This window comes from Branchiostoma floridae, chromosome 1 (assembly GCF_000003815.2).
Source record: "Branchiostoma floridae strain S238N-H82 chromosome 1, Bfl_VNyyK, whole genome shotgun sequence".
Lineage (NCBI taxonomy): Eukaryota > Metazoa > Chordata > Leptocardii > Amphioxiformes > Branchiostomatidae > Branchiostoma > Branchiostoma floridae.
In genome coordinates, this window is record NC_049979.1 from 15,992,900 (window position 1) to 16,009,289 (window position 16,390).

The 16,390-nt window shown below is 40.4% G+C and overlaps 1 protein-coding gene across 1 annotated transcript in view; it reads right to left on the bottom strand.

Annotated features, from left to right (window-relative positions):
* Positions 1-8,169, bottom strand: part of LOC118410108 (cytidine monophosphate-N-acetylneuraminic acid hydroxylase-like) — a 90,897-nt gene extending 82,728 nt beyond the window's left edge. The window contains exons 1-9 of the mRNA XM_035811658.1: positions 8,029-8,169; positions 6,502-6,611; positions 5,696-5,928; positions 5,093-5,190; positions 4,780-4,871; positions 4,438-4,547; positions 1,980-2,170; positions 1,209-1,356; positions 485-574 (exon numbers count right to left, since the gene is read on the bottom strand). Of these exons, the coding sequence (XP_035667551.1) occupies positions 485-574; positions 1,209-1,356; positions 1,980-2,170; positions 4,438-4,547; positions 4,780-4,871; positions 5,093-5,190; positions 5,696-5,806 (840 nt within the window). The 5' untranslated portion in view covers positions 5,807-5,928; positions 6,502-6,611; positions 8,029-8,169. The remainder of the gene's footprint in view (positions 1-484; positions 575-1,208; positions 1,357-1,979; positions 2,171-4,437; positions 4,548-4,779; positions 4,872-5,092; positions 5,191-5,695; positions 5,929-6,501; positions 6,612-8,028) is intronic.
* Between the last annotated feature and the right edge of the window lie 8,221 nt (positions 8,170-16,390).

The following is a 16,390-nucleotide window of genomic DNA, read 5'->3' on the forward strand; positions in this document are numbered from 1 at the left end:
TGCCTTACCGTGGAAATCGGCTAATAATCACAAGCATGTCAGATGAGTAGATAGAGACAAATGCACAGCAACAGAAGCAGAGCCAAAGTTTGTCAAGAAGAAGGATATTTAAAGACGCATTACACCACGCATGAGGCACTCCCTGGAAGATGGAAACTAGTGATGAACCATGGAAATGTTGATTACTGCTATTGTTAGCCTTGGTGTGCATCGACTATTGTTAAGTGTGTTCTGTTGTATATATTAAGATTTTTTAAAGACTAAAACTAACTTAATTCAGCCAGTTTTACAGCAAGGTATAACAGGATGCAACATTGTTTTAGTATGTCCATGTATGTATGCATATGTATATGTATATGTATATGTATATGTATATGTATATGTATATGTATATGTATATGTCTGAATAAACCAATTGAAACCAATTTTGCTGTCTAGCATGTGAAAAAGGGTCGGATATAAAACAAAATAGTAGGCAAGCTTATGACCTACCCTTGTAGTCTATCAAGATGCAGGTGTCAAACTCGGGGTGAACACCGTCCATCAGGATCATGAAACGTGTGTCTGCGTTGATCTGTAAAATTCGTTAGACATTTTGTAAGGTAACGTTATGGTTCTTATAACCCGCTGTTCACCACTCTGTTCCGATGTGAATATCTCACTACCTTACCTCTGTAACCCCTGTCTGCCATGGTTTGCCACTTCTGCTTTGATACAGATCAAGCGCGCCTAACAATTCATTTGACATTGACAAATCTATGATTCAATTACGTCAATACCACCGAGTGGTTTTACTTTCATTCCTACAACACAAGCAGTATCAAGTATTTTTCCTACATGCGATTTAGGATTTGACCAGGTTGTTGTCTCTTTACTTTACTCCTTGCTAAGGTCACATTTCCAAACCGGGGCCCGGTGGGCAGCTCTCGGGAACAAAAGTAATAATATAACAGACAGAAAAATACACAAAACGTAAAAAGAGAAGAGTCATGGGCATAATTTGCGTATATTTCTAGGTATACAATTTTATTTTTCGTCTCCTAAATCAGCCCGACCGGGCCCTGGTTTGGAAATGTGACCTACGCAAAACTGCACCACGAATTATTAAAACCTGTTCGTTTCTGCATTGTGCATTCTCTTTTCGGACTGTCAACCGAGCCCTAACAATCAGATATAGAGTTGCGAATATATAGGAAATGAGCACCTACGTCTTGCCACACCCCAAATTTGCAGATGTTGATGCAGTTCAGTTTGACCCCGCTCTGCTTCAGCCTACAGAACACAGGCACGGACGTGTCCCCCACGTAGATGGGGATGTTTGGGTTCTTCTTCGATAGCAGTTCCAGCGTTGGGTAGCTGATAGGGTACATAAAGTTATGTAGAAATGCTTGCTTTCTGTACTTATATGGTTGTAATGTTAACGACGAAATAGCTCAGTTGTTTCAAGTCGCATGAAATGTGCGTACATTAAATGAAAAGACATGGTTGTCATAAAATGGGGATAATAGTAATAGGATAAACAGAGTACTAAGCAACTAGTGGAAGTCCTTCACCAGAGGAAAGCCTTACACCACTCATCAACGTGCTCATCAGGGTCTCCCATAACTCCATGGAATGCAAGAGAATAGTAACACCATGAGTGTTAGAAAAGACATCAACAATGACACTAATTACGTGAAAAGAAAGTTATGCCTGTTTCATAATCTCAAATGGATATAGCTATGAAAGCAAATAGCCCGTTTGTGCATCATCGTATTTTACAAATATTTCTTGTGGCAAATGCACCTTTGTACTAACATCTATCAGTAGACAAAAACCCTGTTAGCCCGTTGTGCATTTTCTTTTGCGTATCATTAGCCAGTCTTGTTCGGCCTAAACAACTTGAAGAATGAATCAATTAATATTTTGTTTTTGTTCATGTGCCGAATGACAGCCTGTGCTGGAAGACTGAAAGACTGTTAAATGTACTTCTTGCCAACCTGAGATGATCCGAGTGCTCGTGGCTTATGTAAATTAGGTCGGCACGTGACAACCTTTCCAGCCAATCAGCGGGCGGCTCGTGTTGCAGCCACCACCCTCTAGCGAAGGCGGGTCCGGTCAGCCATGGGTCGAAGAACATGGTCTTGTCTCCCAGCTTCACCTCCATGCACGCATGCGCAAAGAAGGTCACCTACGAAGAAATCAGAGATAATCTGCCATCAGCCATGAAGCACACAGGTCCCTTTAGCCATTTAAAGGCATACTACGCAGTTTTTTGCGCTCAAATTTGAAATATTCTAGAATTAAGAAATATCAGATTTACTACTACTTTTTGTCACTTTTTGACACTTTTGTGTCATTATTTCACGTTTGCAACGTAAAGGATTAGCCTACAAACATTCCGCTCTAGGCACCCTGTAACCTTGTGTCCCCCCAAGTTAGACCCTCCAGGTCTTGCTTGCCACCGGTAGGTCCCCCGGGGTGGGGTAATCAGTTAGCACATGCATGGCAGACTGCAGATAAAGAACACAATGGAGATCTTCTTTGGAAACACCTATATCTAATCATTCTAAAATAGCATATAATCATGAACTTATTAGTCTATTTTGTAGGATATCAACAAGCTAAGGTCATATTCCCTTCAAAACTGCAAGAAACAGAAAGCTAGTCTACTGTACTCAGAGGAACTGTCAACTGGCCCCCCACTGGGAAGCCAGGCTGATAAGCAAGAAACAACAACACACAGAGGCAGTAACCAGCCTGTGCCCATCTGTTTCTTGGAAGATCACAATTTTTATACATCATGCTTATGTGGTGCATTGATGTCGCAGCATCTCTCAATGAATATTGGTATGCAATGCTATAGGGTTGATTGAGCTAACAATGTAAAGAAAAAGTAGGAAAAGCTACTTTTTGTTTTGTTCAAAAATCCCGTAGTATGCCTTTAAAAAAACATATCAATCTTATTTCAGTCACTTAGCCCAAATCACAGTACAGCAATAGAAATAAAAGCAATAGAATACAAAAACATATACAGTAAAAAATTGAGTAGGACTAACCAGGGTGTTCAGAGGTAAGGCTGATATTTAAACGACAAAATCTCACAAAGTTAGAAATATATGCAGCCACAAAGGAAGACGTAAGCACTTTGAGCGTGTAAGCTAATAAGTGCATAATCGTTGCCATCATCTGACATTAGAATTAAATTGTATTGCATTGTAGCTGAAATAAAGATCTCATTTCTTTTTGAAACGCGTACGAATGCATCTATCGAACTAGAGTTCGGCGACCTCATACCTCCATGAAAATTTAGAGCTTTCGTAAATTTCATGCAATTGACCAATACATTAACATAATTTATGCATGGTGTTGTTCATCATTGACTAACGTACACATGTCACAATTATAAAATTCCCATCATCAATCATAAAGCGGTTTTAATTTTTACATAAATTATGCAAATAAGTTCCCAATTACCATATTTGGTATCTGCTTATATTCCACCTATCGTAATTAACATGTGTTACATTTATTGAAGTCCAGTTATTGAAAACAATTGAATTATACAATTTCCTCATTGATTATGCAAATTAAGTCCTCATTTGCATAACATGCATATCATTATGAACATCTTTGCCCAAGCTACCTGCATGCCTAAAATGATGCCAATCCGTCGTTCCTTTCTGCAGTTATCCTCTTTCAAGTGTCTTGACAAAAATGCCCCTGCAGTTTCACAATTAAATGTTAGGGGGCTGAAACTTGCCCCAATTTGTTATGGCACTAAAAGCTATCTACCACCTAAATGTCAAGACCATAGCATGTCTGAAACAAGAGATACATTGAAAAAACTGCTATTATGGAATATTCTCATTAATTATGCAAATGTACTCCTATTTTGCATAATTAGTATCTTATCGTGTACAACATTGTCTAAGGTATCTACATACCAAAAATCATGAAAATCCGTTGTTCCCTTCTTGAGTTATCCTCTTCAGAAGTTTTTGACAAAAATGCCCCTGCTATCCCAAAACTAGACGCTAGGGGGCCAAACTTATGTCATTTCTCTCTGAGCACAAGAGCTATCTAACACTCAAAAATCGTGACCATAGCATGTTCAGAACACCGAGATAGCAAAACCGGAAGTTGCGTTGCAGTACCAAGGGGAGCCGCTAGGGGGCCCAAAATCTAATCATTTCCAGCTTTCATCACACACTACCAACACACCAAGTATGAAACCAATCCACTCAGCCATTCTTGAGTTATCTTGTTTACACACACACACACAAACACACAGACACACAAACGCGGGGTAAAATATAACCTCCATGACATTTCATGGAGGTAACAATGAAACACAACGGAACTTCCTGTATCAACTCATGAGGGCTGAGATTGCATGCACTCTCGAGTCTGCCAATGATCTACTGATATGTGAGTAATATATAAGTTGGATCCTACCTTCACCTCCCCGGGTTCAATCCTCTGCGGGGGCCGGGGGTCTCTCTCCCACGGTTCAGGAGGGTTGAGCTCCACCAGAGTCAACCTGCCCTCATCGTCCACCTCAGGAACTGAGTCCAGAAAGATGATAGTTTTCTTACATATGTTGTTTGATTCTTGAATTAGTTTTGAGTTGAAATTCGCTTTCTCAAAGTATCTGTGCCTCTTCAGGATGACCAGTGTCACGATGGCTTGGCTACATGATAGATATCCGCAAAGTCAACTCGCTATAAACTATCCCATGTCTCTGTGTTGTATATGTATCTTTCCTGAAAATAACGCACAATATCCAACAGCACTTACATAGCAGTTCCTGTGTGAAACTGTCAGGTGGGTTGACATACTTCATGGTAGATGTATCCAGCTTCCAGTTGTGTTTGGTACATCGTACGACGCTGTGGAAAATGGGGATGTTATCAGCAAATTCATCGTTCAGTTCAGTAAATCCACATGCATACGTCATCCGGTTTTGTCGTATGCTAGATTGCCCAGATTATTACAACATGGTAACATCATCTTGTTTCTACTAACCATTCTGGACCTTTAAAATACTCTACTAACCATAGTTTAAGTTTCAGTCTAGGGTGGCTTTATGTTACTCATCGCATTTTCTTACTTGCAGGCGGCATCTTCGATGTCTTTCACGAAGAGTCCGCGCTGATGTCTGCAGACGTTGCGGCAGGCCTTGTATGGATCCTCTGGAGTTGTAGGATCCTGTAGGATACAGTTCTATTAACATTGCATATTGCATAATAGTCCATTTCAAGAAATTTAAGATTGTAACTCTACTCGTCCTATATTTGTGAATTCACTACTCCGTGAACTCTGAATCGGCCGATCTCTAAAAATCGCGGAGTGGCAGTATTGCTGCCTAGAGGTCATAAGAGCTCGCATAGTCGTAGGTAAAACTATGTTTTCCTGGTGTGTGGCATCGGTTTTAAGAGACTTTAAATCGTACACAAGGTGGTTCGGCCATGTAGTAAGAAGACCACCAAACACCACAAAGCATACTATCAACATTTCCAAATGCCAAGGCCACGGGGTACACCCCCGAAGCGCTGGAGGGATCAAATTGCAAAGGATATTGCCAATTGGACAGAGTATCAAGTTCGTGGAGGAAAGTGCAATGGACCGTGCAACCTGGAGACTTCTAACGGAGAGGAGCAAGGGGCCAGTCCCTGGCCTAGGCGCTTAGAACTTCGGTCGTACACAAACATACCTTGTAGATAATGAAGTTTCCGACATTTTTGTGAATCAGATTGACGCCTGCCCTCAGGGCTGCTGTCTCTTGTGCAGACAGCTGCAGAACTTTCACGCTTCGCTGCTCCATGTTCGGTCTCAGGGAAACCAACGTATCACTGCTGGGTTTAAATCCTAGTCTACTGTCATTATCTGTTGTAGCGTCTGGAAAAACCAACAGTTGTCTGTGCCACCTCCTTGATTGTATAAAAACTGGAAGGACAAATATATTTAGATTTGTTCATTTACCCGGTGACACAAAACCCTGTTAGATGGACAGGGCAACATATCATTATATCGTAAAACATGTCTGTTCTTCTATCCTTCCAATAACGTTAACTGAAAAGCGAGGAGAAGTTATTTTTTCTGATGGTAGCCTGTTCTATTTCGTATCTGTTAACTGTATCTGTTTTGCTGTGGACTGTACTTAGCTCGGTGTGCCCCACAAATGAGCAATACATGTATGAGCAATACAATTCATTTACTCATTATTCTGTTGTCAAAATGTTTTAGCTGTAGAATGAATGCGTTATCGGTCACATATTTCAAGGAAATGTAGTACACACTGTACAAAATTGCAAAATGCTGATGAGGGGTAATTTGTTCGTCATCAATCATAGTTATTCCTCGAACTTTAAACTTCAAGCTGGAACTCCGGTACACAGCCGGTCAGGAATCTTCTTCTAGTTCCAACTATTCCAACCTGTTCAAGCATGGCTGACACAATCGTTTGTCTTCAAATGGCAGTGTTTATACTAGACTTGTAGTCTAACTACTGGTACGCACCTTTCAGTGTTGTTGCTCTCCTTGCAAGGTTCAACTTTTTATCTTCAGTTGATCTTTAGAATCAGTGAGAAGTCACTACAGCTACACAATTGGCTACACAGTCGGTTGACCTATATTTAAATGCCAGAAACAACCAGTTGGACAAGTTTTTATTTATCATGTCGTCGCTGGTATTGAAGGCCCCTGTTACTCTCCAAGCAGAGGTTAAGCTCCGGCTGTTTTTTTAGCGTTTTTTTAGTCGTTTTTATCGGGCTTTCTATTTTGTTATTTTTGTTGAAGTACGCCAGCCAAACACAGTTAGGTTTTGACACAGCAAGATAGAATACAAAATAGAAAGCCCGATAAAAACGACTAAACAAACGTTTGAAAAACAGCCGGAGCCTAACCTCTGCTTGGAGAGTAGGCCCCTGTCACACATGCAAGACATTCCTACAAGCTTGCCCCGACGTCGACCCACCATCAAGTGAGTGGTGTTTTGGGAGTAGTCGGCCCAGCCAATCATCGATCTTACGATCATGTCACAGCCATGGCACGACTAGTACATGCCAGTACATTGTAAAACTCATAACCAAGCCCCTGAATGCTTTCTGGACAACTCCTACTTCCCAGCCGTAGACAAGACGGCTCCCATCTATCTGTTTTCTAACCGATAGCCAAGTCTCTGACGAATTGAAAGCGTCTCTTACCTCCATGCTTTATAAACATTACCAAGAAACACAACTGGAGTTGAAATCAGCTTCAAAATTGATTTACGGTTACGTGCATGCAGGTAAACAAAATTGTGAGCTAACTAACCGGGCGAACTACAACGTTCCAGCCGGTAACATGATTGATGATGAACAAATAATTGTTATAACCTTTGGGATCGCAATCCTTGAGACAACAGCGGGTTGACAGGGTGGCCCTGGCGGACCGGAATGGAGACATGTCCGCCAGCCAGTGGCACCCTGAGCTTGACATCGCGCAGCACCGGATACAATAGCATAAGATGTGCAATTTTTTTTCTCTCAATAGGGAATGCAACGTAAAGCAATCAATTGTATATCCCATTGATGTTATACTCTAATGGTTAGAGCCAATCTTGGCTGTATAAGGGGATTGGTCTGGGAGGGGAATGACCGAGAGAAAACGTCCACACAAGGGGCAAGCATCCTAATGAGTTTTACAAGATAACCTAATTCATAGTTCATTTATACGAATTTTACGAAATTCGTTCAAACTAGTTCTTGAAGTCTGAAGAATTGGGTCTTTAATGGTGCCTACTCACGACTGAGGCCTAGTCCCTGGTGTACTTTTTAATTCATGGGAAAAAACTCCGCTGGTCTGACCGGTCTACACTTTAAGTAGAAAATTCTAAGCAGTCAATATAATTCTAACTAAAAACAACACCACAGACGCCTGCTAGTTTAGCATCTTACACAATACCAAGTCGGTCAAAACATGTCTGACTTCGTTGGATCTTAGTTCACCCCAATGTCCGTCGTTAATCCTACTTTTTCTGTAACGTTAATTGCATTAGTCGCCTACCTTCAGCTCACGGGGCCAGTGTTGCTCTCCTGTAAAAGTTCGATCCTTTATATTTAAGTTGTCTGTTGAGCTTCATGCAGGGGGATGGAGATCTTTGAATAGCTACAAAGTATCGAGTCCGTTTGCATTACGTAATTGTCCCTGAGTCAAAATCCACCAAAGAAGGAGTTCGACCAGTTCACTGCGTTGTCAACATAATCACCGATAATCACGTGCTGGGTCGTTGTAAGTGGTTGGTCGAGAGCCCGTATAATCAGCCTGCCAAGTGACCTAATAACCCTGCGACTTACGCGGTTTATTGTAAATTATTCTGTTCAATCTTAAACAATAGACTGTCTAACTACGCAGAAGAAAACAGCCTTTTCAAACCACAACAGGCCGGTTTCAGAAAGAATTTTAGAACAACTGATAATCTATTCACTTTGAACACGCTTGTCAGCAAATATATTAGTAGAAATTCACGTCTATACGCTTGTTTTGTAGATTTTAGTAAAGCTTTTGATTCTGTTTGGCGAGAAGGTCTTTTACTTAAATTGAAGAAACTTGGGATAGGAGGCAAATTTCTCCTGACCATAAAAGATATGTACTCTAAAACTACAAATTGTATTAAAACAAACAGTGGTCTAACCGATACATTTGTAACTCACTGTGGGGTTCGACAAGGCTGTAACCTGAGTCCAACATTGTTCAACTTATTCATTAGTGACATAGCATCAGAATTTGACCATGCCTATTGTAATCCTCCAGTTCTACACTGTATGAATGTACCCTGTCTATTGTATGCTGATGATTTAGTAATATTCTCAGAGTCACAACGTGGCTTACAATCATCTTTGTCTAGATTAGAAGAGTACTGTAAATCCTGGAGGTTGAAAGTCAATCTTAAAAAGACAAAAATTGTAGTTTTCACAAAGGGTGGTCGGTTACCAAAAGACTGTTCCTTCTTGTTCAATAGTAATGTAGTAGAAATTGTATCTTCATATTGTTATTTAGGCATAATTGTCAACTCAGCCGGCACATTCAAAGCCAATCACAGATACCTATATAACAAGGGACTAAGAGCTTTGTTTGGAGTCAGACAATCCCTTGACAAAACTGATGCCCCGTTGTCTGTTAAAAACAAGTTATTCGACTCCTGTGTCAAACCTACATTACTTTATGGGTCGGAGATTTGGGGTTCTTTCAAAAGTTCAAAATCTTGCCCAATCGAATCCGTACATGTAAAATTCTGCAAACAATCCCTCAATGTCCCCAAAACAGCTAGCAATCTTGCTGCACGGGCGGAGTTAGGGAGGTATCCCTTACATTTGGAGGCCTCCCTAAACGCCATTAAGTTTTTCACCAGAATCTGCTTAAATGTACCGGCTGATAGTCTCCAGGCAGACGCACTTTTATGTCAATTAGAATTAGACTCTTTAGGTAGTAAATGCTGGGCTTCCGGTGTGCGGAAAACTTTAGAAGAATGTGGTTATGCCTTTGTCTGGCTTTCTCCACACTCAATTGTTTCAAAAGTGCCTTCAATCATCTCTGCTATTCAACAACGTTTAAAGGACATCTACTTCCAGACATTCCTACGCGAAATCCATAATGAATGACCTTTATTGTACATTTGTGCTCAAACAAGCTAAGTACAGGTCGTAGCGCTAGTGATAAGGTACAATTTTGACAAAAAAGGTATCTTATCATCTCTACATATGCTAATACATTCAAGTATGTACAAGTTCAACTTCTTCTCGCTTCTTAAAACAGTTATAAACATAAGGACAGATGGAATCAATAATATATGGCTTATCTAATTGCATGAGAAATATAAATTTTTCCGTGGTATTCAAGTATCGGAAATTTTGGAACATAAGTTGTATATTTTCAAAAAGGACGTTTCTTTCGTTGTTGTATAAAGTGCATTCAACAATAAAGTGGCACTCATCCTCTATCTTATTCAAGTTACAGTATTGGCAGATTCTTTCTTCCAGAGGAATGTGGTTATGTCGGCCTTTTTCAATGTGGAGTCTATGTGAACTAATGCGGAGCTTTGTGATGGCTGTTCTGTGCCGAATGTTTGCAATCTTTAGGTATTTCTCGTCGTTGTAAGTAGTTTTAAGTAATCTGTATGTTCGTAATTTGTTGTTGCTGCGCATTGCTGTTACGAAAGATTGAAGGTACATATCTTTTAAACGTTGGTCGATGGATGGAATTATTTGTGATGGATTTAGGACAGATGATATGGGAGAGTGCCAGACATAGCCAAAACCACATTCCTCTAGCGTCTTGCGGACTCCAGAAGCCCAGCATTTAGCGCCTAATGTGTCCAGTTTACGTTGACACAAAAGAGCGTCTGCTGATAGACTATCAGCTGGCACGTTCTGGCGTACTCTAATATACTGTTTGATGGCGTTAAGGGATGCTTCTAGTTTAAGAGGGTGTCTTCCAAGTTCTGCCATTACGGCCAGGTTACATGCGGATCTGGGGACATTCAATGATTGTTTACAAAATTTTAAATGGATAGCTTCAATTGGTGATGATTTTGGAGTTTTGAATGAACCCCATATTTCCCAACCATACAACAGAATAGGTTTCACGCATGTGTCAAATAGCTTGCTTCTTACGGATATAGAAGCGTCGGCTTTGCCAAGGGATTGGTTGATTCCATAGAGGGCTCTCAGGCCTTTGCTGTGCAGATATTTGTTATTTGCCTTGAACGTGCCAGCTGAGTTTACAACAATGCCCAGGTAGCAATAATTTGTAACAATTTCTACTACATGTCTTTTATATAGAAAAAGGCAGTCTTTTGGTAGGCGGCCACCTTTCGTAAATACAATGACTTTAGTTTTCTTTAGATTAACATTCAACTTCCATGATTCACAATAATTTTCTAATCTACTTAGAGAAGTTTGCAGACCCTGTTGAGATTCAGACAAAAGTACCAGGTCGTCTGCATATAATAAACATGACACTTTCTTATCGTGCAATATAGGAGGGTTACAGGAATGGTCATTAAACACATCTGGTAAATCACTTATGAATAAATTAAACAAAGTTGGACTAAGATTACAGCCTTGTCGAACCCCGCAGTTAGTTACAAAAGTTTCGGTAAGACCGTGGCTAGTTTTAACACAATTTGTTGTTTTGGAATACATGTCTTTTATAGTGAGTAGAAATTTCCCTCCTAATCCAAGTTTGTTTAATTTCAGTAGAAGGCCTTCTCTCCAAACCGAGTCAAACGCCTTGCTAAAATCTACAAAACAGGCATAAATTCGTGCGTTTTTGCTCAGATATTTGCTTACTAAGGTGGATAAAACGAAAAGGTTGTCAGTTGTTCTAAAGTTCTTTCTAAAACCGGCCTGTTGTGGTTTGAAAAGGCTGTAATGTTCTGCATAATTAACTAGACGGGTATTCAGAATAGATGAGAATAGTTTTCCCAGACAACTAATAATGGATATTCCTCGATAGTTGTCTGGGACAGAAGTGTCCCCGGATTTATGAATGGGTACAATATGACTTAGTGACCATTCTTTAGGGAAGTAACTATTTTGTAGACAGGAATTGAAAAGATGTAGAAGTGGTTTCTTTAGGATATGTTTTCCACATTTAAACATTTCATTATTGATCATGTCGCCACTGCTAGATTTTTTGTTTTTTAGATTTGATATAGCGGTCTCCAATTCTTTCTCTGTTATAAGGGAGTCTAATATGGAGCTCTCCATTGGAGTTGTATTTGAAGGGGATGAAGTGTCTACGGTTTCAGTGGTTGAAGCGTCTATGTTACAGAAACCATTTGATAAATGTTTGTCCAGGTTACTAAAGTGCTGTAACCAGTCCTCCTCTGATATTTGGCTGCTCCCAGACACTTTCTCAGATTTCAACTTATTCAATAAGTTCCAGAACGCAGTCGGGTTTCTTTCTCTGAGTGAAGATAGTTGGTTCATTATCTGTTGGTGAAAGTCACGTTTTTTCTTTTTTACCAGCTTTTTGTAGTCTTTTCTTGTTTTAAAGAACCTTCCTCTTATTTCTGGGTTAGATGGATGTTTTTCAAGCAATGTAGCCAGGTTTTTTATTTCACGTTTCATTTGTATGCAGGTTTTATCGAACCATCTTTTGTTTTGTCTTTTCCGTGAATGTTTCCTTTGTCCTTTCAAACTCAAACAATTGTGACCAACATCTCTTAGTAATGAGCTAAATTTGGAGACAATGTTTTCTATTTGGGCTGGAGCGGTCGCATTAGTAATGTTTTCGAGTGAAATGGTTTGTAATCTTTGTAAGATGTTGGGTTGACTTAGAGAATGCAGAAAACTGTGAGCTGATTTTTCGTTCCAGTTAAATCGATTTGGCGATGGTTTTGCATTAGTGGTTTTACGATTTTCTTGTACATTGTGATGGGCAGATTTTGAGTGGATGAATACTGACAGCATGCAATGGTCGGAGAATATGGTTAATGGATTTACACGAAACGTTAAAATGTGTTTTAAGAAGGGCTGACTAGAAATGATATAATCTACAGTGCTACTGCCTTTCGGTTGATGACAGGTGAGCTTTCCCTGTAGATCGCCAGCTACCCTACCGTTTAATATGGACAGGTTAGCTTGGATGCACAGGTCACAGATTAGTCTGCCAAATTTGTTTGGTGGCGCTTTATCCATATGCTGTCGATCTGAGTGGTGTTTTGAATTTACAAATTGATTCTTGTCATCTTCAATGTCGCAGTCTACGTAATCTCGTAGATTACCAAGACGAGCGTTTAAATCCCCCCCGAGAAGTAAGAATCCCTGTGTGCTGTATTGAGAAATCTCGTTTTCCAGAATGTCTAGTATATGGTTATCGGAGTTTTTGTGTGTGGTGGAAGAGCTCGGGCTTATATAAACAGAACAGATGAATAAGTCTTTTGGTAATCCTAATATTTCGCGATCTATTCTCACCCAAAGTATATCAGAGGACTTAGACGGAAGTTTCCTTACATGATTTTTATATGCGTTTCTGTAGAAAAAGATTATGCCTCCAGAAGTGCGTCTTGCGCGTTTACTTTTTGTTCGGTGTAAATGGAAGTGGCTGTAGTTTGGGACGTCTATTTTAGTGTTATTTGTGGACCATGTCTCTAAAAGCGAAAAGAAGTCAAATTTGTTAATGTTTGCCAAAAATTCTGTGTCTTCTAATTTTGAGCCTAGGCCATGGATATTCCAAAAGCCGAAGCTCTTGCTTCCTCCACCGTTAAACGCTTTCATTGCGAATAGAGAAAACAGTGAGTATAAGTAAAGCGGTGTCCTTAACCGAGCACTCAATATCCAACAACATGTAAGAGATATATCTCAAAGAACAAATTACGCTCATACAGACTGTTCAAATCCACCTACAACGAAGAAGAGTACCTTAGAATTCCGAACGAACGACAAAGAACTACAATAACCCAAGGAATAACCAAACTGCGACTCAGCTGCCACAAACTCCATGTTGAAACAGGGAGGCACAACCGCACACCTCTGGAGCAAAGAATCTGTCAGTTTTGTAACATGAACAAGGTCGAAGATGAAGCCCACTTTTTATTAGATTGTAGTTTATATAGTAATGATAGAAGTATTCTTTTTGCCTTGCCGCGCCAGCGGCATGGCTTTGTGGCCACTATTTTCTTGGTTCAATGGTTCAATGGTTCAATGGTTCAACGGTTCAATGGTTCAATGGTTCAATGGTTCAAGCAATGTTAACCCAGCCCTTCCAAAGGCCCTTCCAAAGGCCCGTTTTTAATGGGGGTATAACAAAATCAAAAAAGAAAGAAAACTAGACAAGAGAGACAAGACGTTTTTTCACTGTTTTCATTTTTTTTTACATCATTTCAAAGAACATACAAGAGAAGAAGGAAAGAAAAAGGGATGTGTCAAGCTACCCACAACAGGTTACTTGTCCGCCGAGCTCCCACCAACCCACTCCTGCCAACTTGACACATCCAAATAAAAAAAAAGACATACGAAACGTACAAGACAGACAGTTCATACCAGACTGATACGACTACAGGGGGGAAGCAGGGGATTAAAAGCGTAGTCGCAGTTTTCCCCCGTCGACCCTCGCCCACTGCACTGAGCACCACAGAGACATAAACGTTGTTTCGTTCAGACGTACAAAGTCAAGCTTTATTTATAGATAACCATCTGTTTATTTATTCGGAAGTCTGACATGACCCACCTCCTGAGAAAACCCTCCACCCAAGTCCATGTTAGCAGCACTTCGCTGCAGTACCACATGGCGTGCTCTGCAGTTTCGTGGCCTTTACAATTCTGCCTTGGACAAGTTCCCGAGCGAATGTAACCCTTCCCAGTTATCTTTCTCGTGGACAAACTTACGGCTTAGGCGACCAACAGTACATCCCCGTCAAGCTTTATACCTCACATTTACGCATTTGATAACAGTTATGGTCGGTACTGAAAACCTCTTAACATCTGGTTACATCGAATGAATGAAGCGTTCGTATGGTGATATTTCAGATCCATTGGAGTAAAATATAATCAAGTGAATTATCTGACATAACAATTTGCATTAGCTATTCATACAGATGAAATAAATGCCTAATTAGACCAATGCATTGTATGTGAATATATAAGTAGGCAATGACGTCATTGAAACGTCTCAAGAACGTATGACCGCAGGAAAAGGCTAACCTGAGTTCAGTAGAATGCGAACTCAAAGCGTTACACGAAAAGTCGCAATAGATAATATTTGCGGGTCACTATTTACATTTTAAATACTAACCCAAGTCCTGTGGCAAGCAATAATTGTTTGTTTGCAATGCATTTCTGTATGCGACGCATTTTCAGAACGCGTGCCTGCTATCGGTGAGAAACTCCAGTTAGAGACCTAAGGCCAGTCCGTACTCTCACGAGGTACGTACTAAATCTTCTAGTCTTCATTATATATCCTTTCTTTTAAAGTTATCGGGAATTCAGAAGGAAAATTTAACGTCTTAGAATATGTAAGATAACATTTTACCTATTCAGTATGTCAAACTCCTAGTTCTATCGTAGTGGTTCCACAAACTGTTGTAGGGGCTACCCATCTGTTTTCAAGATGAAATAAATAAATAAATAAATAAATTTTATTCGGTGTTTTTGTTGTGGCCAGTCATCATCTTCCGTAGATGACTTTGCTTTGTGCATTGTCGGAAATTTTTGTTACCTTGATGGTATTTCCCTGACACTATAGGTTAACACATTATTGAGAAGTGTAATAAATGACACTGTGGTTTGTCCGGCTGTAAACATAATTTCATAAATTTCATAAAACCGTAAAGACGAAGTGAAACAAAACCGCCCCCCTCCCCAGTCTGTCTATTTCTTTTCACATGATTAAGGTCTCAGAACACAGTATTTATACGCGACCCCCGTCCCCAAAAGTAGTTCGGGTTAAAATAGTGCACCGCGGTACTTGCAAAGGCCGTAGTTATTCTTCCGTGTACAACAGCGAGGTGGAAACTGTGGTGAATGGTAGAGGAATATATCGTTGTTGATACGGTATAAGTTGGATTACGTTGCTCCTTCGGCCAGCGGGAATTTGCGCCTTGATACTGTTACCGGCACTTCCTGTTCGTCGCCTGCAGTTCCATGACCTCCGCTGGGGGTCAAATCAAAGTGTCTTTTATAGAAAAACGAGCAGGCAAATCTATGCTCATTTTCAGATATGTTGTAGGTCGTACCCTCGACTTCAACATACTAAATTCTTGTAAATTGTATCTGCACCTTTCTATAGGTTTTGAGTCGTCGAACCACCTCACTTTGGGGTCCTTAACCATGTAAATCCCCATAGGCGAAAAACTGTGTTCTGAGACCTTGAATCACAGCGTTAATTCCCCAGGGACGGGTAATAACATTGAATTCGACTGATATGTTAGGAATTGACCTCGGCTGACTTGAACTGTAACGTTTTTGTTACCGTAAGAACCGCTGTTACCATGGCAACGGCCGCCAAGACCGCTCCCTATGCTTAAGTATAGGACTTAGTGCGGTCTAAAGCCCGCTCGACCCCCCCCCCCTTTCCGCCCTAAAAAAGACTAACCCCCAATCCAAATCACTCAGAACGGTAGAATGTGGTCTGGCAAGCATCTTGTAGAAGTAAAAGTCAACCAGAATATTAGATTTGTTGAGATAATGAGACCAATTAGCGGCCCCTCAGATAGTCCTTGTACAGGGCCGACACCTGTGCTAGGCGCCGAAGTGCAAAGTTGGCCATATCTCAGGAACCATTTGGATTTCTGTTCTAAAACTTGGTACGGTTTTATATCTTGACTAGTTTTATTGTATGAATGAAAAAAAATCCAAGGTCAAGTTGGTTTAAGGTCTCAGAACACAGTATTTATACGCGACCCCCGTCCCCAAAAGTAGTTCGG